This window comes from Hakea prostrata, chromosome 2 (genome assembly GCF_041222555.1).
Source record: "Hakea prostrata isolate BN-2017 chromosome 2, UWA_Hpros_2, whole genome shotgun sequence".
NCBI lineage: Eukaryota > Viridiplantae > Streptophyta > Magnoliopsida > Proteales > Proteaceae > Hakea > Hakea prostrata.
In genome coordinates, this window is record NC_142601.1 from 62320029 (window position 1) to 62342602 (window position 22574).

A 22574-nucleotide genomic window follows, 5' to 3' on the forward strand; every position below is an offset into this window, starting at 1 on the left:
AAAGAGAAAGAAGAATATTCCCATTGGAAGAATAGTTTGGATTAATTTTTTATTTATTAAAGCTCAAAGTCAAATGAAGAAAATAGATATTTCAATATATTGGTATTTTTCTTTTTATTAGTAAAACAGCGAGCAAAAAGTAATATGCATATAATATTTAAAATGAGAAATGAAAAGAATAAAATTAATTGTTTTCCATTAATTAATTTATCGAATATGCTTTGGCAATTAACATCCACGTCTATAGTAAATTAATACAGCTAGCTTCGCAATTGGACATCCATAACTATTGGTAAAGTACAAAAATACCCTTAAAGAAATAGGTTTTAACATTCGGTCCTACCCAACGTCCGACAAGTCGACCTGTGTCACTGTCACACGGTGACGCATGTCGACATGTCGGGCGACTTTTGGCGATATGAAAAAGCTAAATTTGCAAGGACAGGTGTGTGTTTCGTCTTCTTCTTCTTCTTGCTTGGTGGCCGGTGCAGGTACAGATATAGGTGGTGATGCTGCGGGTGCTGGTGGAGGAACGGCGGGAGGGGGAATTGCAGGGAAGTGGAGTGGCGGGAGGGGTGGTTGGAGCTACCACTGGAGGAGGTAATGCAGGTGGAGGAGTGCTAAACGGAACTAGGTTTGGATGTGGGGTCGCCACTGGTGGTGGCGTAGCTGGAACAACGTTGGGAGCTTGTACTGGCAGAGCTGAAAGCTTGAAACTATGGTTGGTGGCGCCGCTATGGGTGTTGTTGCCATTGAAGTAGGTGTAACGGGGGTGGGAGGTGCGGTGGCAGCAGCGAGTGGTGAGGAAACGAACGACATATCTACAGTCGGGGTAGTGCCAGAGTGGGTGGGTCCAATCGAGGCAGTGGGTGGTGCTGGCGTCGGAGAAATCGAACGACATGTCGATCATCGGTGATATATCGCCAAGAAATCGAACGACATGTCGACCGTTGGCGATATATCTTCGACTTTATGTTTTTTTCGTGTCGCCCCCAGCGACACGGCGATATATCACCGACACAATGTACATTGGTCCTACCTAACTTATCGGAAGTTGTGTTTTGGACTTGTGAGTCATTTGACTTTAGTGACCAATAAACACTATACGGCATGTGTACGCACCAATCAAGTGTTTCCCAAAAATTTTATTATTGGATTTTATTCAAAAGTTGTGGAGCCCATGATATAATCTTCACTTCTAGACATTCTTTTAAGTATAAATCTAACATCATGATTTTTTTTGTTTTTTTGGGTCAAAATCAAAATTTTTTTTATAAACTACCTTTCACATTTTTGGGGACAATTTCAAAAACTGTCAAAAGCATTTCTATCAACCTGTATAAAATATGAAAATTTAATTTAATCAGAAATAAGTACAATAAATTGGTATTTTTCATGCCATTTTTGTACGTCTTTATCAACCGTAATTATTACAGTAGTATTATACAATATATTGTACAACTCAGTACACATTAATTAGTAGCTAGCATAATTAAAGTGTGTTAATTACTCTACTAATTAAAGAAGAAAAAAAATAATGGTCAGTATCCAAAACTACCCTTGCTTAAGGCGTGGCATTGAGAGAGATGAATACAAACCTCCTCCCTTACAACCCCATTTTTCCTCCTCTCACTCACCTAGTGCAGCTATTAACCAAGTTCCTGACAAGCGAAGTGCAATAATGATTTATTGTTTATTTATTTATTATTTGTTACATAATAATGCTTTGATGACCCCATAGGTGAAAAGCCATTGTCAAATATTAATATTGCCTATGCAAGATCTTGGGAAGGTTGCATTTGGAGATAGGTTGATGGGTTTTATTTTTCTTTTTGCTTGTCAAGCTATACCTATGGAGTGTGGGTTTATAAAATTTTTTTTTGGGTGTCTGAGGTTTATCTGGGGTTTATCTGGACCAGCTTGTGCGCAGCTTTGTCGTCTGCAAAGGTCGAACCCACCTTGTTTAAGATTTTGATTCTTAAGATATAGTAGCATATCCTAAACTAGTTAGGATATCTTCTAAATGAGGACAAATATTTCATTATTTCTTTTATTGTGAAAGGATTATAGAGTTTTAGCAGGGAAGGTATTTATTTAGTAATTATATATTCCTAAAAAACCTTCACAGTAAATATTACCAAAAAAAGAAAAAGAAAAAAAGAAGAAGAAGTATCTTTGGAAGGTATATTCTGCCGTAGAAACAAAAAGAAGGAGCTGCGAGTGAGGCAGACGGAGACGGATAGTGAGAGGCACAGAGTCAAACTACACAAAACAAACAGAGAAGAGTTACTCTTCTTCTCTCACTTTCTCTCTCTTGCTCTCTCTCTCTCTCTCTGTATCTCTCTGTGTGTGTGACATTTGATTATAAATAGGGATCCTAACAAAGGGTTTTTATCACATCAATCCAAATCTTCCTGTTTCCTCTGTTTTTGATCGATAATAACAGAGGAGATTGGAGAGTGAAGAGAAAAGGGGGAGAAAGGGAGGCATTGAAGAAGAGAGATGGCTCGTAACTTAGAGAAGCTAGCGTCGATCGACGCTCAGCTAAGGGCTTTGGTTCCTGGCAAGGTTTCTGAGGATGATAAGTTGATCGAGTACGATGCCCTGCTTTTGGATCGCTTTCTGGATATCCTGCAAGATTTGCATGGTGAAGATCTCAAGGAAACGGTATGCGATTGGTTTCCTTCCTTTATCTATTGCTTTTTCCATCTTCTCTTCACGGGGAAGAACTAAAAAGAAGGAAATTTTTCAATGTATGGTTCAAAGTTTAGCATTGTTTGGTTTTTTCTCTCTTTTTCCTACCCTAATGCTTGGCTTGCCTGTTTAGTGGGTTTTACCTCATTTTTATCAATGATTCTGTAAACCACATTTCCGTTTTCTTGGATCCCTCCTAAGTGGGTTGCTGTCATTTCGATAATCGAAGGTGTTGACTAACCAGTTTGGCTTTTGATCTTGGCGTTGCTGTTTATAACTCCCTTAAGGAAAAAACAACACTAATTTGTGATTTTTCTTTTAATTGGTGATTTTGATGTATATCATTTATTTGTTTATGGCTTTTGTTTTTAGGTTCAAGAATGTTATGAACTTTCTGCTGAGTATGAAGCGAAACATGACCCTAAAAAGCTGGAAGAGCTTGGAAAAGTGTTGACTAGTTTGGATGCTGGAGACTCTATTGTTATTGCTAAATCATTCTCCCACATGCTTAACTTGGCCAACTTAGCTGAGGAGGTTCAGATCGCTCACAGGAGAAGGATCAAGCTTAAAAAGGGGGATTTTGCTGATGAGAATTCTGCAACAACTGAATCAGATATAGAGGAAACATTCAAGAAACTTGTAAATAAGTTGAAGAAATCTCCAGAAGAAGTTTTTGATGCTTTGAAGAATCAAACTGTGGATCTGGTCTTAACTGCCCATCCTACTCAATCAGTCCGTAGATCTTTGCTGCAGAAGCATTCAAGGTATTCTTTCTTTTCTACTCTTAAGAAGGGAAAAAGTAGGGGGGGGGGGGAGAAAAACAAAGGAAAGGAGGGGTTCAGTAGAAGCATGTTAGTTGAATGAATGGAGCATTAGTCTTTATTTTGTGAAATCTCTGGTTCAAGGGATGTTACTATCGATGCTTTGTCTAAGTCTATCCATAGTTCGTTTTTTCCCCTAACATTTTTGTTATTTATTTCCTTTGTTTGCAGAATAAGAAATTGTTTGGCGCAGCTGTATGCCAAAGACATCACTCCTGATGATAAACAGGAACTTGATGAAGCTTTACAGAGGGAGGTAAAATATCAATTCTTTCAGGCCCTATGCTTTAGCTTTTTAATTATCTATGATTCTTTTACTTCCAAAACCAGTCTGAGATTAATTTTTGATTGATTCATGTGTTAATATTTTCTAGTAGCAGTCTATCATATATATACTGATCCACCTCATTACAGTTTATTCTTCAATTCTTGGTGAACTTTGTATCCTTAAACAACGAAGTTGTGCATATCAAGATTTTCATTTGGATTCTTATGTTACCAAGTAATGTGCATATTCTCCTGATTTCTGGATGCATATTCTATCCATTATGACTCTTTTACAGTGCAATGGGTGAGCTCTCGTCCCAAAATTTATGCTTGACCATGTAAAACTATACATTAATGGTTACCCAAGCCAGTGTCCTTTTTCTCTTAAAAGAAAGCCCGTACTTCTCTTTTCTAATTTTCTTTTTCCACATTCCTCATTCTGATTTGACTTTTTCTTATCTGTTTGAGCAGATTCAAGCTGCATTCCGCACAGATGAAATTCGTAGGACTCCTCCGACTCCACAAGATGAAATGAGGGGAGGCATGAGCTACTTTCACGAGACAATCTGGAAGGGTGTCCCTAAATTCTTACGGCGTGTTGACACGGCATTGAAGAACATGGGGATCGATGAACGTCTTCCTTATAATGCGCCTTTAATTAGGTTCTCATCTTGGATGGGTGGGGATCGTGATGGTAATGATCATGTTCTTTGTGCAATTCTGTGATGGCCCTATTCACTTTTGTAGAAAACCCTGAATCTAGGTTTAAATGCTACACAGACTTGCATCAGAGTTGGTTTATTGGCTCCTGTAGACACTGATTAAAAGGATATATATCCAGTGTAAACGTTTTGGTCCACTATAATTTTTAGGATATAAAAAGGCCATTTCATAGAGAAATGGTAAAAGTTTTAACCTCCAGGGAGAGTGCCAGTTTCAAGTCTTGAAAAGGGGCCACGTTGTGCAGAGATGCCAAAGTTTAGGAATAGAAATTTACCCCTTCCAATACCTCGCATAGATGGGAGCAGCCATTGGTAATGACTATTTTTTCATAATTTTTTGGATTTGGTCCAAGTTTTAGAATGTTTATTGGTAGTTTCATTGACTTGGGAGAAGAAGATGCTGTGTTCTCCTTGCCCCAATGATTAAAGTCGTCAACCAAACTCCTGCTAAAAGTTTTAGGAGGAGTGGATTGTTTTGGGAATGCGGGTGATCTATCAGGGGAACTAAACTGTGGTCTTTTTTGACTGGATATACATTGTGTTTATTCTAAGCTTACAATATGTAATCAACACCTGTTCTCATGGAATGTAGGAAACCCAAGGGTAACACCTGAGGTTACAAGGGATGTATGCTTGTTGGCGAGAATGCTGGCTGCTAACTTGTACTTCTCCCAGATTGAGGATCTTATGTTTGAGGTAGAGATACCAGATCCACTCTGTAATATCTTTTTCACTCTTCTAAACTTTAGAAGGCCATCTGGTTTCTCCTGATTGGAATTATTATTTCACTGAAAACATTATTTTTATTGCACTAATTCCTTTACTTTTTCCATTTTCAGATGTCTATGTGGAGATGCAGTGATGAGCTTCGTGCCCATGCAGATGAACTGCATCGGTCCTGGAAAAAAGATGCAAAGCATTACATTGGTATTATATAGTGTTATTCTAGTTACATCGGTTCTAGCAAAGCATTTAACTTAAAATTGATACTTATCGATCTGAAAAAGCTTTTTAAGCTGACTTATTTAAAAAATGCTTGTTTTCCAACCATGGGGCAGAAATGGAATTTTAGAATTATAAGAAATTCCCTTCCAATTTTCTTGTGAATTTTAATTCTTATTCCCTTTTGACCTATTTTCTACTAATGTGTCACTTTGCTCCATCTTCTCTGAGGTTAAGTGAAATGGAATTAACCCAAGAACTAAAATTATGTGAATTTAACTGGGAAAACAATTTAGGGCTAAAAAATCATTTGCACAGTTTGACTACTTGTATTTAGCAGCATCTGAAGTTAGATATACAACCGTGTTTGAAAAGGTTCCCATTTGCTTTTAAAATCAATTTCTGTTTCCATTGTTTCTATCTCTAAGATTTACGTCACCCCACCCTTACTTATTCAACAGGGGTTTAGTAAATCTAGTTATTTTCTGGATGCAGAGTTCTGGAAACACATTCCTTCTAGCGAGCCCTACCGTGTTATCCTTGGAGATGTGAGGGATAAATTGTACAATACACGTGAGCGTTCTCGTCAATTACTTTCCAGTGGAGTATCTGAGGTTCCTGAGGAAGCAACTTACACCAACGTTGAACAGGTCTCATCCTCCATCCTGAAACTTTTAACAGTTGTTGCAGAAAAAGAGAATTTGCTCCTGGGCAAAATATTTTATTGAATTCAAGGAATTGAATGGATTCTGAAATTGCTTTGTTTCTCATTAAAAGTTCTTTAGTACCCATCCCCCTTGTGTGATTCACTGAAATTATGAGAACATGGATCTGCTACTGTTACTATAAGCCTTGATTGTCTGGTTGGCTGTAACGAGCTATTTTCACTCACTTTTCCATCTGGATTGATTGAATACTAAGTGGAAGTTCATTTGTCTGCAGTTCTTAGAGCCACTTGAACTCTGCTACAGATCCCTCTGTGCTTGTGGTGACCGGCCCATTGCTGATGGAAGCCTTCTGGATTTCTTACGCCAAGTTTCTACATTTGGACTGTCTCTTGTGAGACTTGATATTAGGCAAGAGTCAGACAGGCATACTGATGTCATAGATGCCATCACAAAGCATCTGGGAATTGGATCCTACAAGGACTGGTCTGAGGAACGTCGCCAGGAATGGTTGCTATCTGAACTCAATGGAAAGCGTCCCCTGTTTGGGACAGATCTTCCAAAAACTGAAGAAATTGCAGACGTGTTGGACACCATCCATGTTATAGCAGAACTCCCTTCAGACAACTTTGGGGCTTACATCATTTCAATGGCAACAGCACCATCAGATGTGCTTGCTGTTGAGCTGCTTCAGCGTGAATGTCATGTGAAGGAGCCATTGAGGGTTGTCCCATTGTTTGAGAAGCTTGCAGATCTTGAGGCTGCTCCTGCTGCTCTGGCTCGTCTCTTCTCAGTAGAGTGGTATAGGAACAGGATTAATGGGAAGCAAGAAGTCATGATTGGGTACTCAGATTCTGGGAAGGATGCTGGGCGTTTTTCTGCAGCTTGGCAGCTATACAAGGCTCAAGAAGATCTTATTAAGGTTGCTCAGCAATATGGAGTGAAGTTGACAATGTTCCACGGCCGAGGTGGGACTGTTGGAAGAGGAGGTGGTCCAACTCATCTTGCCATATTGTCCCAGCCAGCAGGAACCATTCATGGATCACTTCGTGTGACAGTGCAAGGTGAAGTAATTGAACAGTCTTTTGGTGAGGAACACTTGTGTTTTAGAACCCTTCAGCGTTTCACAGCTGCTACACTTGAGCACGGAATGAATCCCCCAGTTTCACCAAAGCCAGAATGGCGTGCTCTCATGGACGAGATGGCTGTTGTGGCTACAGAGGAATATCGTTCAGTTGTATTCAAAGAGCCCCGATTTGTAGAATATTTCAGACTTGTAAGAAGTCATTCAATTTCTTTCATTTTGATACTGCTTGACACAACATGCCTGTTGCTAAGAAAGAAATTTTTTTCTTATTTCTGATTGCAGGCCACGCCAGAACTTGAATATGGCCGGATGAACATTGGCAGCCGACCATCAAAGAGAAAACCTAGTGGAGGCATTGAATCACTTCGTGCAATTCCATGGATCTTTGCATGGACCCAGACAAGGTTTCATCTCCCAGTGTGGCTTGGATTTGGTGCAGCTTTCAAGCATGTCATTCAGAAAGATATCAGGAATCTCCATATGCTTCAGGCAATGTACAACGAGTGGCCTTTCTTCAGAGTCACAATGGACTTGGTTGAAATGGTTTTTGCCAAGGGAGACCCTGGCATTGCTGCTCTTTATGACAACCTCCTAGTTTCGGAAGAGCTCTGGTCGTTTGGAGAGCGGTTGAGGACCAATTATGAACAAACCAAACAACTTCTCCTCCAGGTGAAATAAGATTCAGTCGTTCTCTTCCACTCAAAGAAACCTTTTTCACTTTTTCCTGAGTTTGGAGAAATATTATTAACTGACTCATTTTTCCCTTTTATTCTGTAGATTGCTGGACACAAGGATCTTCTGGAAGGGGATCCATACTTGAAGCAAAGACTCCGTCTTCGTGATTCATACATCACAACATTAAATGTCTGCCAAGCCTACACACTAAAACGGATCCGAGATCCCAGCTACAATGTTAAGGTGAGGCCTCATGTCTCAAGAGAGATCACGGAATCAAATAAACCAGCTGCAGAGCTAGTGAAGCTGAACCCGACAAGCGAATATGCGCCTGGACTGGAGGATACCCTAATCTTGACCATGAAGGGCATTGCTGCAGGCCTGCAGAACACTGGTTGAAGAATGGTTTCTCCAGTTCTTAGGAGAGTCTAATTTTCAGTAAAAAATAATGTCTTTTGTTAAATAAATTGTGTAGTAGTGACTTTCATGTCATATGCTCTCTCTACCAGGCGTGAAATTTGGTTTGCCGTTTTGAGTTGAGGTATCTGGTTCCAATCATGAATCTATGGTGAATGATTGACCCTGCACCAATATGTATATCACCATAATGTTAAATAGAATTAATAGAATTGGAACCTTCTCTGGTGAATGTTTATCTTATTAACTATGCAAAGGCTTTGTTCGTTTTACTAAACTTTCAGTAAATGGAGCAAAAACCATCTTTTAAGACCTGAAGATGCAATTTTAGACACCACAGAGGTGCTTATTAAGGGGGTTCTGCCAAGTGCTTTAATCATTGTTCAGTTCTTGAAGCTGAACTCTTAGCATTCAAGGAAGGATTGATATGATCGGTCACAAAGGAATCAGGGCTTTGGTTGTTGAATCTGATTTCCTAGGGGCAGATTTCACTGGAAGGGAGATGTTTGCTCGTCCTGTCCTGCCTGGTTAGTTGATGAATACGGACTATTTTGAATATCTTGTCACAGTATCCGTCTTTCACATTCATAGGGATGTAAATGTTGCTGGTGAGATGGAGTCTTTGATACACTCTACGGATCTGCCTTTGGGGCTTGAGGGGACTCTGCAGGTGGAGTGTCTGATGGGTAGTTTAATGTTGCTGTTGATTGGTTATAGAAGATATCCTTGGTGATGGAATTTCATGTACTTTTGCAATCTGCCTTTGTGGCTTGAGGGGATTTGTTTCAGTGAGTTGAATTCATGACCTTTTCATTAAGGGTTATCAGTCATTGCTAACTAAGCAACCTTTTGATGGTAACCTATGATGGTTTTCTAATTCTATTTATTTTAGGTTGAATTTATCCTTACAACATTCAGTGTCTCATCTATTATTTGGCCATTGTGGGATGGATCCGAACTGCCTTTAGATCAATGTTAAACCTATCAATGCAATATGGCTCGATTGGGAAAACCAGCACCTCTTAGTGAAGAAGTCATAAATTCAACTCTTGTTAACGACATATGCAATATTTCCATCCCTATATATCAAAAGTGCTTCAGCCCTTATTCAGCCCTTATGTATAGATTGAATGTATACTTAACAGAGAGCTATCTTGGAACCAACCCACCAAAAATCTTGGTTCTGGAATGGGCTTCTTACATGTGTCCAGAAACTAAAAGCCCAATAAAAATTCAATTGCAACCAAAACCACTCAAAGAGTCAACACTTTCTTAACACACACACATTGCAGAGAAAAAAGAAGGGTCTCTGAAGGTTCATGTGGAATTTAATCCATCCACCCATACTACCTATGTGGGTATAGCTGATGCCTAAATAAGATAATTCATCTTCCTCTCCTTACCCCATCTGTGTAAAAAGAGTAAATGAAATTGTTTATTAACAGTAGGACCTAGAGAAATGACTCAAATCAGAGTTATGGTTTACAAGATATGGAAAATTTTTGGGGTTGGGATCTGAGATTTCCTTTTCTCTCTCTCCAATAAAATGCCCACATGGAGAGGAAATCTATGGTGACTACTGTCTTCCCTGCTGGTTGGAGTCTCTTACTAGCCCAGGCACAATCTGTTTGAATGCAGAATTGAAATTCACCAAAGTGACAGGAGAGAAATCTGAATCTTAATACCCAGAAAATCTTTTTGGATACTTCTCAGAGGAAGAAATATTAGTAAGTCACCATTCATATAAATATAAAACATTTTTTTGATGAATGAAATCCTGCAAGTATTATATCCAAGGATCTTCAAGATTTTCTTAATTAATTTTTATTTGGCAGGTCAGCTGCTTGGGTATTAAACAAAACACTTTCTTCCTAACATATTAATCTTGTTAATGATGAAGAGCAGGTAAGAAAAACCCAACTTCTAACTTGCTGCATAAAATTCATTCATCTTAAATTAAAAAAGAATGACTTTTTGGAGCATTAATTAAAGCAAGGTCATGAACCATATGCATAAGAAAGACTTTCCAGTTCACCCAAAAACATCTACTTTTTCTGTCTTTTATTATTACTTTTTCCCCCTTCTTTTTCTCTTCTTATATTCAAAGAGAAGAGCCCTAAAAAGTTCCACTTTTTCTCGTGAAAAAAATAAAGGAGATGCTTCGTGTTTGTTTTTTTTAAATAAAAGTGATAACTTTTGCACTGATTGAATAAGATTCCTCTTTAAATAAATCCCACATTCATTCGAACTGTAGTTGCACTTTCCATTTTCTTTTCCATGGAAAGCTCCTCCCAAAGCAGCATTCGTTATTTGAGGAAACACCAAAGTATCAAAACCCTAACATTAATCCTTAAGAAAAAAATTTATTTGTATACAATTTTTTTTCTTCATTTTGCTTGAAACAAGAAAAAAAAAAAAAAAAAAAGAACTGTACTGTAAGGTTTTACAGTATGAACACTCAATTCCAGCTCTAAAGAGAAAAGCATAAAAGCATCATAAACAGTAATTGGAGGACAAATTATTTTTAGATACCCAAGAAAGATTACAAAGCAGTGTAGGTTATAAACAAGAACATGATGTCTGCAACATTTTTATGTCTAATCTGATTAGCATCCCATCAATTATTGTTCAATGAATGGCATTTTCTGAAATCTCACCAATTTTCTTAATCATTTCTCTTTGAAGAACCCTTCTAAGTGATCATATCAATTTGTAGAATACTACATGTAATTGAAAATTTTTTAATAATAATTTTTTTGTCGATAGGGTTAGGTTATGATCAAGATGTGGGGAATAATTAGGCCTCTTTCTCTTTCTCTCTTTTTTCTCTCTTTCTGGTTTAGTTTTAAGTTACAATTGTTTTCTGCCACATCAAAAAGGACAAGAATAGCTTGCACTTAAGAGAATGTCTAATTCTTGATGGGCTACCAAGTGGGGAATCAAGACTAAGAAGCTTTGCATCCATCAAATGCTTAAAAGGTTCCTTTAAGTTCAGTTCTGTCTACCAATGGATAAGAAGGCATAAGGCCTATCTATCTAACCTACACTATGTTGTAGGGGAATTAATGAGAGAAATCCACCAGTAGAAGACTCTTGTAAAGATTTTTAAATTCCATCTCTTTATTCTATAATCCACCTTCTCTCCATTACTTAATTTAATTAGCCCACCTATCAGACTAAGGGACCCACTTAGAGAAAAAACTTATTGTGACGTCAGCTATAATATGCTGACATGGACTAAATGTTCAAGATCAGCTTTTTTTCTCACTTAATGGACCTTTCATCATCTCATGAGACCTTTGACATGGATAGTATCCTAGTTTGCTCCTATATAAACAACCACTTCCATTGCTCTTTCCTTAAAGATTTTTGAGATCAATATCTTTTACTTACAAGCTTTTCAAGTTTCTAGCTGGTTTCTTCTATATCTCTTCTTTCACCCTCTGTTTCTCTCTGTTTCAATTTGCTCAAGTTGATCTAGGATGGCAGACACAGACACTACCGGCCAAGGTGTATCTGGGTTCAAGCTTTTTGGCACAACAATTCCATTGCAGGGGAGACAAGCAAGAGAAGAGACTTCAAAGACAGTGGCTGAATCAATGGAGAGAAGGCCAGAGAAGATCATTCCATGCCCAAGGTGCAAAAGCATGGAGACCAAGTTCTGTTACTTCAATAACTACAACGTTAACCAACCTCGGCACTTCTGTAAGGGATGTCAGAGATACTGGACTGCCGGCGGCACGCTTCGGAACGTTCCTGTTGGTGCTGGAAGGCGGAAGACCAAGCCATCATGTGAAGGGTCAACTGGGTTTCTGGAGAATTGCTTGTTTGATGCACCACCAGTGAATCAGTTTGAGTTGGAAGGGGTGGTGGAACAGTGGCGCTTGGCCACCACTAGAGGTGGTTCACAACAAGTTTTTCCGGCGAAGAGGCGGAGCAACAGCTCAGCCGGTCAACTTTGTTAAATTTCTTTCTTTTGTTTCTTTAAATTTGCTCCAAAGTTAACTGAAAATTTGCTATTGGGTAAATGTATATTTAACAGACTAGTTAATATTAGTGAAGAGTCACTATTATTCTTCACAATTCTTCTCTGTTCTTTGATTCTGTAAACCATGAAAGTATCCCAATTCCATTAATGGTAGCAGATCAAGACATGTTGAGGGATCAAGAAGCATTAATGTGAGATATCCCACCTTTCCCAAATATTCCATGTGTGCATGGGGAGACAATTGGCCCCTTTTGTGTTCTTCCCAACAGCCAATCTCATCAGATGCTGTGGGGACTGCATGTACTGATCAGATGGGGGCTTGTATGATCTTTTTCTTTCTTGGGTAGATATGGGTTTTGAATAATCAGATGCCAAACCAGAAGAAAACCTGCTCAATTCATCAAAATTTTCCTAGAAATCGAAAAAGAATGGAGCTTATCCTCCACACTCGTTGAAAAATTAAAATATATATGAATAACTCGATTCAATTAATTATAAACAAATAACCCAGTTCAAATCCTCTTCGAATCAATCGTCTCAGCTTTAAACCAAAATCAAACCATCATCACAAGACTCGAAATTTAAGTGTGACCAGCACAAGCTATCTCTGATACATAAGACAGAAAATCTTAGAATACTAAAGTGCTCAACTGTCTTTATACAAGAGATGTGACTTTCTGGACCAGAGAGTCAGCTGCCCTGTTCATATCTATCGATATACCTTCAAGGTAACAGCTAAAAGTTGATAAAATATGGACCTTGGAGTGCGGGGAAAGCTGAACAGTTGTTATCATAGTTATTCTCAAGTCTTAACTGATCTCTCCAAGCATTGTGTTAAACAAATATTTCATTGACTTGTCGAATCTAAACCATCTGCAGAAAAATCTGCTGCAAATTCATTGTTTAACTTGTTATTGGGAAACTTCTGGCTTTTCAGGAAGGTTGCAATAATTTAATCTTTCTTTCCTTTCCCTTTTGTTTCCTTTGGAAAAAAACCATTTGGGCTTATGCTCGTGTTTTTAGGGTCAACAAAGTAGAATATGTTAAATGAAATTATGATAAGTCATAAGCTAGCTGATCACGTTTATATTAAGCAGCAGCGGCGACCCATCCAATTGAATTGCAATTTGATGCACAAGTTCACTAATTTATGTGATCCTTCACATTGAAGTAGGCATCTTCACCCTCTTAATCATATTTTAGATCTTCAATTGTGTTTATTTAGGATGGAAGATTTCCATATCCGCCGATGAACATAAACTATTCAAGTAATCTAATGTCCATCATCAATAATTTGTCATTAATAAATGATCAATTCACCTGATGTAAACTTTCTGGATTAATCAGAACAGAGTCTCCCCAGATTTGATCCTCTTCTTGTACAAAAATATCCAGAAAGTCAAATATCACCTAACCAATTAAAAAAATGTAGTTTCAGTCTTTGCTAGGTGTGAGCTTGATTATTACTTATAAAAAAGGAAAGAAGAAAAAAAAAAAGAATCTGCCCATGTTAGAATGGGGTGAAAAATCAATGAGATTTGTAATGCTTCCCAAAAGATCAAATTCCAACCACTTCCAATTGCAAAGCATATTAGTAACAATGTAAAAGTTTACAGCAAACCAGGGAGACCTTTACTTTTCAGCTTTTACACCATAACAGGAAAAAGATCATTTAGAATCAATGTTGACTAGCTTTCCAAAATGCAATCCAGAAAAATCTGGAAAATAAATGAAGTCTCAGACTTGGGTCTTCTTTTAAACTACGGTCAAGGCTTCCTCAATTGCTTGAATAAAAGTGGCAATCTTGTATGTGAAAAATCCCACAAGCATTGGTATCAATTCTAGGTGCATCAGCCCATATTCTGGCGCAAGAAGGCTGCACGAATTTTCAGATAAAAGGAGGCAGAAAAGGGGGATCATCAAAATAATAAAAGCAAGAATAACAATATAAATATAGAGTCAGTGCATAAGGAACGTAAAAGGTAGATGAACACAAGGTGGACAACTTTGTAAAAGTGATCGTCTATCATGAATTTCAGACTCAAATCACAACATCCACCTCGCCATAACGAACCTTGTACAGTTCAGTTTAAGAGTGTGTAAGTAGTCAACTCACCCATTCCACCGGTTGTAGATCATGACCAGGACCACAGGAACAAGTAGTCTTGGCTGTGAAATTGCTCCCCTGCACATGAACTTTCGTTAGTGCACACTTTGGTTCCAAAAGCTAAGAGGTACTGCAGGCTAATATGAAAGAAAATAAAATGACAAAAAATCTAGTGTTCTGACCAGGTAATGGAAGAGAGAAATAGGTGATTGGATGTACATGTAAAGCAGACAACCCATGTCAGTCATGGACCATTTTGCTCAACTATAAACTGATCATGACCTCTTTAATGCTCTATGGGAAAACCATTTTGCAGAAATTTTCACTTTAGTAAGAAAAGGTACGCATGGTTGATTTATTTCTTTATTAATTTTCTTACAGTTCTTCATACGATACATTATAGCATTCAAAATTCAAATTGTTATGTGCCTCAAGATTTGAACCCACAGCTCAAATCAATTAATCCAAAGTGAGCAAGGTTGATCTGTCACTATCTGTTATTAGACAAAAGGTGCTTCACCATGAGCTTAAGAAAAAGAAGAAAAAAAATAAAACTTCAACTAAAAGTATTAGATCAAGTTCAACATCAAAAGAGGAAACATCCACATGAATACCTTGTCAACATTTTTCAGCCCACATGCAAGACTCTCCATTAAAAAAAGAGATTGTTTGTGTGGTGGAGATGGAGGACTTATCAACACAACCACAATGAATGAAGTGATCGGGTGGTTGATGTGGAGCTCAACGCATCATCACATTCTACTTCAATATTAAGAATTCCAATATGGGCATAGGTGGAGGATCACTAGATGGTTCTTTGAAGGTTACATTTCTGGTAGTAGCTCAATTACCTCATCGCAGAGAGATAAGTATCCAAGAGATGTCACACAGCATGCTCTAGGCATACAAGATTCAAAACTTGCTTTACTACCAAGTCAATGCCACACAAACTGAAAAGGGACAATAAGAAAGAAAACAGAGCAAGATTCTTGCAAATGAAAGAGGACCTCAAACTTTGAGGTCACTTGGGAACGAACTCACCCTTGTTGGGGGGGGGGGGGGGCTCTCACCACAAGAGGTCCTCGCTCAAAACAGGGTTACAAAAGCACAACCAAAGTAAGAATAGACATCAATCACCAACTCCTTTTCAAACCAAGTTACAAATATATAAAAGAGGGAGTAAGATACTGAAGAGAGACATTGAGAGACCTTGGGAAGGGAAAGAAGGATGTTCAGGTAAGGTAGAATACTGACGACAGACATTGACAGGCTTGGGCAACTGATTGGGCATTAATGCCCCATATGACAACATCATGGAAGCTCCAAAATGAGATCCATATCTTGTTAGAAACTTACTATCAATGTGAATTTCATGTTTAATACTGAAAAGTTCCATGACCTTGCCATATTACTACCACATTAACAACTTAGAAACAGGTAGAAGACTTATCTCCAATAGATCTAACAGATTGGTTGATGAACAGTGGGCAATTAGATTATTATGATTCTTAACCTAAGGTTTTCCTTGGATGCTTTCTTATTTAAAGGAGTTTTTTTTTACTGGTGGCCACCTTAAGTGGGGGTGAAACTCTGGTCTCCCCCTTAAGTGGGAAAAATTATTGATGACCCACTTTCAACAAAACCCAATATTACTCATTACCCACCGTTACTTGTTCTATTAATTTGAAATTGAAAATGACCATTTTGCCCATAAGGGAAGTGTTATGACTAAATTACCCTCCCATACTTAACCCTTAGGTGGGTGAAGGGAAACCCATCTTCTACCAACACCTTGCTTGCCGGAAAGCCGCCACTAGCCCCCTGCCAGAAATCACCCACCACTCTCTCTCTCTCTCTCTCCCCCCCCCCCTCCCTCTTTCTCTCGGAAAACCACCACCCCCACTAGAAGGAGGAAGATCACAGTGAACATAGGCTTTTTCAAGTTTCTTGGTAACCTTGATAATGGTGTCTCAGCAAAAATTTTCAGACCAGCTCCTCATACCTTTTCTTACCTTCTGCAAATAAGATGGAGAAAACAATAACAGCGGGACTTAAATTTCATAACAAGTTTCAGCCTTTACTTGCAAATAAGGAAACCTATTGTGTTCTTCTTCCATCTATTAGTTATAAAATCCCATGGTTTGAGAAAACGAAAGGAACCAGATTAGGTTTTGAAAAAACTCACCCTTGAGTATGAGCTTGAATCAAATGTTCAATCTGTAATTCAATGCTGCTAGCTCCTTCTAGGATCAAACAAATCTGTAATTGAATGGCACAGTGGGGGCTCGAGGCTGTTGAAGACCAGAACTAGGGTTTCCTCCTGATGGGAAAACCACTGAGGTTACGCTGACTTCTTTCACCACAGACCTTCTCTAAGTATCCAAGGAGAAGCAAGGGAAGGATTAGGGTGGACCTTCTAATTCCATTAGATCCGCAAATGAAATTCTGTAGCTGTAAGGGTGTCCTGATTAGATAGAAGTCGGAGAACTTTCACAATCACAATTTAGACGAATTTCTTCCTTGATCTAGAAAAAGGCAAAAAATAGGGTTTCCAGGGATCAGACATCAAATAGGTTTCAATCTTCAGAAAAAGAGACATTGCAAAATGGAAAGGGAAGAGAAACGATGGTATAGTAGAGGGAGGGAGAGAAAAAAGAGAAATTGCAAAATGGAAAGGGAAGAGAAACGATGGTATAGGAGAGGGAGGGAGAAAAAAGAGAGAGAGAGAGAGAGAGGGAGAGAGAGATTTCTAGCTGGGGAAGGCAGTGGTAGGTGTTTTCTGGCAGGCAAGGTGTAGGTAGAAGATGGGTAAAGGGGGAATCCCTTCACCCACCTAAGGGTTGGGTATGAGAGGGACATTATGGTCATTACACCTCATTAAGGGCAAAATTGCATTCAATTTTCAATATTTGAAATCACTAACAGAATCACTAAAAGTAGATAATGAGTAATATTGAGTTTTGTTGAAAGTGGGTCACCAATAATTTTTCCCACTTAAGGGGGAGACTAGAGTTTCACCCCCACTTAAGGTGGCCACCAGTAAAAAACTCCATTTAAAATACAAGAGCAACATTAGATTTAGATTTGAACATGATATTGACTTATTGAGTACACTTGGATAAAGTACATATAAGCATCCATCTTATTCCAAACCTACATGCTGTATTACCTTTCAGATGTGCAAATCATCATGGGAGAATCTTTAACAATTGTAATCTCATAAAACATGAAAATTATAATGCAACTCTATAGAATTTTTTTAAACTTCAAGCAACATTATAAGTTTCACTCAGTTAACATATTTTATAATCTAATGTCTAGATTGAAATTGAGAGTATAGAACCTCTCCCAAGGAGCTTGGTGATCTACAGTTAAAAGCATAATCTTACATAGCTGTCATGCGATGGAGTAACACAAAGTGGTTGTTACGCACCAAGGAGACACCTAAGCAAGGGCAAGGTACCCAAGGCAGTGCCTACTGAGGAAATGTACTCATCTTGTGTGCAGGTTCTTATTCAAAGACGGGTTTTGTTATTCTTTTTATTCTTTCTATCCTCTTCCTTCCCCCTTCACTTCCTTTTTCTGATCGTCCTTCAACCCCTTTTCCAATCCACTCTCCGCTCCTTATTTTCCCCAGCTTTGGTTGATGAAGCAATAGGTCCCTTCATCCTCTTCTAGGCTACCTGATGTTTCTTACTACATCCTAAAACTCAAGTATCTTTACGAAATACACTAGGTTTCCACCAAATCCATCAGTGTTCTTTATCTTCCTTTCATATTCACCCTAAAATCACTTGTCTCAACTTCAGAGAGAATCCCAATAACTTTTCCCATCTTTTTATTTTCCCCCTGGTAAACATTAACACTTCCCCATTTGTCCCTTGCTCACACTTAGTGCTTAAGTTGTATCAAATACATAGCACATAAAAGTCCCCTAAAAAAATCTGCATCTCACTCAGTGTTTCTGATAATAATCTCAGGTGACTCAGCTCACAACCATACCATGGTTCGTGTGCTATAAGATTGAACAGATGCAATGCTATATCTTGCATATAAACAGGGACCCAACCTGGCATGAGTTCTGTTATACCAAATTCTGGTTTAGACCACTGAACCGGTATGAACCGTTCAGCTTAGCGCATATATTTTTGACTCAGGTCAAGGAGCTAGCTAGTTGCATTTCGGTGTACACTTTCCTGGAAGTGACTCATCCTTGGGACTACCCTCATGAGATTGCCACATGGAAGTTTTAACCTATCAATACGGGCATTCAATAGATATTTGAGATGTTACTTCTCGGTGAAATTGGTGAGGCAACGGGAAACAGCCCATTTCTATCTGCACGCATGTCAAAGCATTTAATGCTCTTATACATTAAATGCAATAGCATACATTAAATGCTTATTGCTTATCAAGGGAGCGTCAATCCGTCCAAATCTTCTTGGGTGTTGTTGCTTCCTTAATGTTTGTCTGGAGTTCAAGAGGAAACACATCACGTCCAAAGCCCACATAATATCTGGGAGAAGGTGTATTAAGCCCTTAGATTCTCCAGCAAGATTGGTGCCATACTCAACCCTAGCCCTTCATCCTAATAGAAGGGATCCGATGGTCAAGGTGGGTCTGCTCCAGAAAGAACCTAGAATTCATTTATAAGGGTGAGAAGGTAAGAAAAGAGCTCTCAAGCATTTACTCTTCTACAACCACCCAAGAGACCCAGAACTCTTCGGGCATTAACTCCTCTCAACGAGGATCTGTGTTATTCAAAATCTGACTTTATTATTCGAAGTGGCTTCCCATCCTAAGAGGTGGCCCACTCTCTCACTACATTTCTTGTCCACAGGTAGCTGGTTCGTGTCATCCTCAAACCAAACCAGGAGCTAACAGATTTTGGAGCAACAAGTTCTATTTTTGGCAGAGTGCTGGGCAGATGGACTGGAATATTTCTTAATATTAAGCATTTCTATGCATGAAATAGCCACCTCAAACTTAAACATACACATTCAGATTAGAAGTTCAGGCATTCACCTTTAAACAAGTGATAGAATTGTGCATACAAATCATGATACTAAATTCTAACAGCAAAGCACATATAGTGAACCTTGAAACAAAGTAAAACCTTTTTGATTGGTGGCCAGCAAAGAGCCCATGCAAAGTTATAGCTAAAAAGGTTGCAGTCCAGCTGTTGGTGTTTCACTTTTTGGTACTGTTAAGATACTTAACATCTGACAGTACAGGATTCATGTAATGCTTACTTGATGATCCCCCTAGCTCCATCTGCCATAGAGTCAATACTTGTCCCAAGCATGCGTACATACACCAGAGAACCAAGCAGCCCTGCACTAAAGCTGATGACAGCACAACAGAAGAAATGTAAAATGCTTTTCAGTAGGAATATTGTTGCTACAAATGCACATAAAAACATCTCAAAATGTTGTTAACTTGTCATGAGAATCTGATACTTCCAATATTTTAGCACAACTCATATCTGATGCATGTTACTTCAATTCCAGAGAAAATGAGTACAGCTTTAGTTTCTATTGGAGAATGATGGTTTCTAAGTGTATACTTCAGCACAAGAGTAAAATCGCTATGCTTGTCATGTCTCAACCTAGGGGCAGAAAGCAAGATCTGTTAGATGGCTGACAAAAATCAGAAATGGACCTCTTTGTAAGGAAATTGGTTACCGTTAAACCATATACTTGAAGGAGTGCAACTCAATGATCTGTATTCTTATGTTTAACTAATTCAAACAACGCTCAGAGTATGGAACATGTGGGATTAGATGTTGAATTTTTAAAATGATGAGAACCGCCCACCCCCCCCCCCCCCCCACAAAAAAAAAAAAAAAGTGGAAGAAGAAGAAAGAAAAAAGAGGTTTTCAAGCCTCTTATACTTCTGGCTTGGGATATGAATCAACTGACTTTTGAGTATAGTTTCATCACGAGTCATAATATGAAAATTGTTGATGAAAATTTAAACCTGTGTGAAGTTTCACTAACAGAAGAATGTCATTTTTATCAGAAGTTCTTATTAATTAACAAGCAGTCATGCCCAAGGCTGGTAGGAGAAGAGCAATTCAGGTCATTATTTCTTAAAGTTCCTCCTTGTGGTAACTTAATACAGGAAAGTTCTCAAAGATTTTGAGCATTCAATTATATTTTCCACAAGATTATGAAGTAAAGCACTAAAAAAAGAACCAATTAGCTCCTCATATCCCATTAGAGTGCCAAAATATGAAACTAAATTTGAAAGAGAAAGAAACCATGCCTAAACAGCAGTTTACACGTAGAAAAGGAGAAATATTCACCACATTGTGAGGAATTACTATTTAATCTATATATATATATATATAAAATTTGATTTCCAAAGAAGTCCTTTAAGTTAGGCTTATCTCATACTCACCTAGCCGCAACTTCTGGAGAATAAGAAATGTATGCAGAGACTACACCAACACCACCAATACCCAGAGTAAGAATTTGCATCTTCTTCTTCAACTGCAAAAGCAGTTAGTAGAAGTATAAAGGACATAGCTAACGCGATGAATTTAACAGCACATAAATCATGCGTGCAACAGGCTACTACACCCACACACACACAAACAAAGTACCTTGAGATACTGTTCCCTTGACTGAGCAGCTATTACTTTTGGGTCCCCTCGAGGGCGCCTCAGCTCACGAAACATCACATCCTACATTTTGTGACTAATTTAGTGTGTTGAAATACAGAGAAGCATCCAACCACAGAAAACCCCAAAAGAGACTAGATTCTCAGATATAAAAACAAGTCAAGAGTTCACGAGATTGAACGGGCAAAACTGAGAAGCAACCTAGTAAAATCATTACTTAAGTAATGGGTAGTACAGGAGTGTAAATGAAGGAATTAAACATTGAAAGACGGTGACTTACACTGCCTCCTGTAGCAGCCTTAGTTGCCCTATCCCATTTATCTTGCTCACGTCGGGTTGGAGCCAATCTCCACCTGGGTGAAGCACTTCCATTGCTCTGCAAAACATCTCCTTCCACCACATTGTAAGTATACAAAGTACTACGAAAGATTAATCAGAATCTGTACTTTAAAACTTGGTACCATTCTTCTTACTTTAGCTACCGAATGGCCTTGTCTTGCAGCCTCAACTCGCTGTTTTAAAACGTGCTTGGAAGGCGCGGCAAGTTCTTTGCTCAAATCAATGTCAACACTGTTCCCCGTAATTAGGTAATCAGAAAGACGGAAAATAAAATTAACCAAAAGTACACCGGAACCAAAAGGCAACACCAACCTGTCAAGGCTCATTGCTCTGTTAAGGCTTAGAAACCCGGAGGGCTCTTCCTATTTATAACAATTCATGAGCTCAACATCAATCATCTTAAACTACTCACACTGAACAAATGATGAAACTATTTGGAAAAAAACTCAATCGGTTTCAAGGAAGATGAAGACCTGGGGAGGGGATGGAAGTGAGGACGAGTCCGGCCCATCAAGCAGTCTCTTCATTCGACCCATGAACTCTTTGTTCCAGATAAAATCATCCGATTCGAGAGGGTCTTCATCTTCACCACCCCAGTACTTGCGGAGCTTCGTTGTTGTTGGTGGACCTCCATACTCACCTGGAGAAACGCCAGTCGACCATTTCAGAGGCTTTTTATTGGGGAGGATCACTTTGGTCTGTTTAGGGTTTGGTTGCGGTGATGCTGGGTCATGGGGGATTGGAGTAGCTGCAGAATTGACGAAGGGATAATTAAGAACTGCCATTTTTGACGAGTAGAGTAGCTCTGCTGTTGTTTCCGTTTCTCTCCCACTTAGCCACAAATATTAGTCAGTGGCTTCGGTTTTGATATGAAACCAAAATGATGAATTTGGTTGGTAATGACCGTTGATGAGATAAAAATATCTGGGGTGATACGGAACCGATTGTAATCCATTCGTTTCCATACCGTGTTTCCGATTCCTTCCTCTCTGCTACAACACCATGACCGAAAAGCTGGTCATCCTTACCAAAGAGACCACTGCCGGCTTCTCCATTGATGTTTGTTGATTTCTACCAAATAAAAGATGTTTGTTGATTGAATCTGTAGCTTTCAAGCCTGCTGTGCCATTCAATGCATCCAAATCCGAAACTCATGAACAAAATTCACAAGCATTTTACCTTTTTTTTTTTTGTTAAAGTAAACAGACTAGATGGTGTATCACCG

At 38.7% G+C, this 22574-nt stretch overlaps 3 protein-coding genes across 4 annotated transcripts; 2 read left to right on the top strand and 1 right to left on the bottom strand.

Annotated features, from left to right (window-relative positions):
- Positions 1 to 2247: 2247 nt before the first annotated feature.
- LOC149025495 (phosphoenolpyruvate carboxylase, housekeeping isozyme-like) lies at positions 2248 to 8522 on the top strand. Its single transcript, XM_089145713.1, has 10 exons — positions 2248 to 2667; positions 3067 to 3458; positions 3687 to 3771; positions 4254 to 4476; positions 5097 to 5200; positions 5344 to 5431; positions 5942 to 6096; positions 6389 to 7387; positions 7481 to 7867; positions 7976 to 8522. The coding sequence occupies exons 1-10, from the start codon at positions 2503 to 2505 to the stop codon at positions 8270 to 8272; spliced, it is 2895 nt and encodes a 964-aa protein (XP_089001839.1). The 5' UTR covers positions 2248 to 2502; the 3' UTR covers positions 8273 to 8522.
- A 3080-nt stretch (positions 8523 to 11602) lies between these two features.
- Positions 11603 to 12483, top strand: LOC149025496 (Dof-type zinc finger DNA-binding family protein). The gene has a single exon (XM_089143131.1). It carries the CDS (start codon positions 11773 to 11775, stop codon positions 12253 to 12255), a length of 483 nt encoding a protein of 160 aa, XP_088999257.1. The 5' UTR covers positions 11603 to 11772; the 3' UTR covers positions 12256 to 12483.
- A 1318-nt stretch (positions 12484 to 13801) lies between these two features.
- LOC149025497 (ATP synthase protein I-like protein) lies at positions 13802 to 22521 on the bottom strand. 2 transcript variants are annotated; one of them, XM_089145714.1, is made up of 9 exons: positions 21823 to 22521; positions 21662 to 21711; positions 21484 to 21580; positions 21291 to 21386; positions 20993 to 21073; positions 20788 to 20879; positions 19638 to 19730; positions 14395 to 14463; positions 13802 to 14154 (listed from the first exon to the last, which is right to left on the bottom strand). In XM_089145714.1, exons 1-9 carry the CDS (start codon positions 22132 to 22134, stop codon positions 14034 to 14036), a joined length of 1011 nt encoding a protein of 336 aa, XP_089001840.1. In that variant the 5' UTR covers positions 22135 to 22521; the 3' UTR covers positions 13802 to 14033. The 2 variants fall into 2 exon arrangements, with proteins under 2 accessions (XP_089001840.1, XP_089001841.1); XM_089145715.1 differs by lacking the exons at positions 13802 to 14154; positions 14395 to 14463 and having other exon boundaries at positions 19634 to 19730.
- Positions 22522 to 22574: the final 53 nt, after the last annotated feature.

Excerpts from the sequence above, each read along its gene's own strand:
- LOC149025495 (XM_089145713.1), top strand. The coding sequence starts at position 2,503 with ATGGCTCGTAACTTAGAGAAGCTAGCGTCGATCGACGCTCAGCTAAGG. Across the intron at positions 3,459-3,686 it reads TTGCTGCAGAAGCATTCAAG|AATAAGAAATTGTTTGGCGC; the intron begins GTATTCTTTCTT and ends CTTTGTTTGCAG. Across the intron at positions 5,201-5,343 it reads TTGAGGATCTTATGTTTGAG|ATGTCTATGTGGAGATGCAG; the intron begins GTAGAGATACCA and ends TTCCATTTTCAG.
- LOC149025496 (XM_089143131.1), top strand. The coding sequence starts at position 11,773 with ATGGCAGACACAGACACTACCGGCCAAGGTGTATCTGGGTTCAAGCTT.
- LOC149025497 (XM_089145714.1), bottom strand. The coding sequence starts at position 22,134 with ATGGCAGTTCTTAATTATCCCTTCGTCAATTCTGCAGCTACTCCAATC. Across the intron at positions 21,387-21,483 it reads AAGGCCATTCGGTAGCTAAA|AGCAATGGAAGTGCTTCACC; the intron begins GTAAGAAGAATG and ends GATGTTTTGCAG. Across the intron at positions 14,155-14,394 it reads ATCTACAACCGGTGGAATGG|CCTTCTTGCGCCAGAATATG; the intron begins GTGAGTTGACTA and ends AAATTCGTGCAG.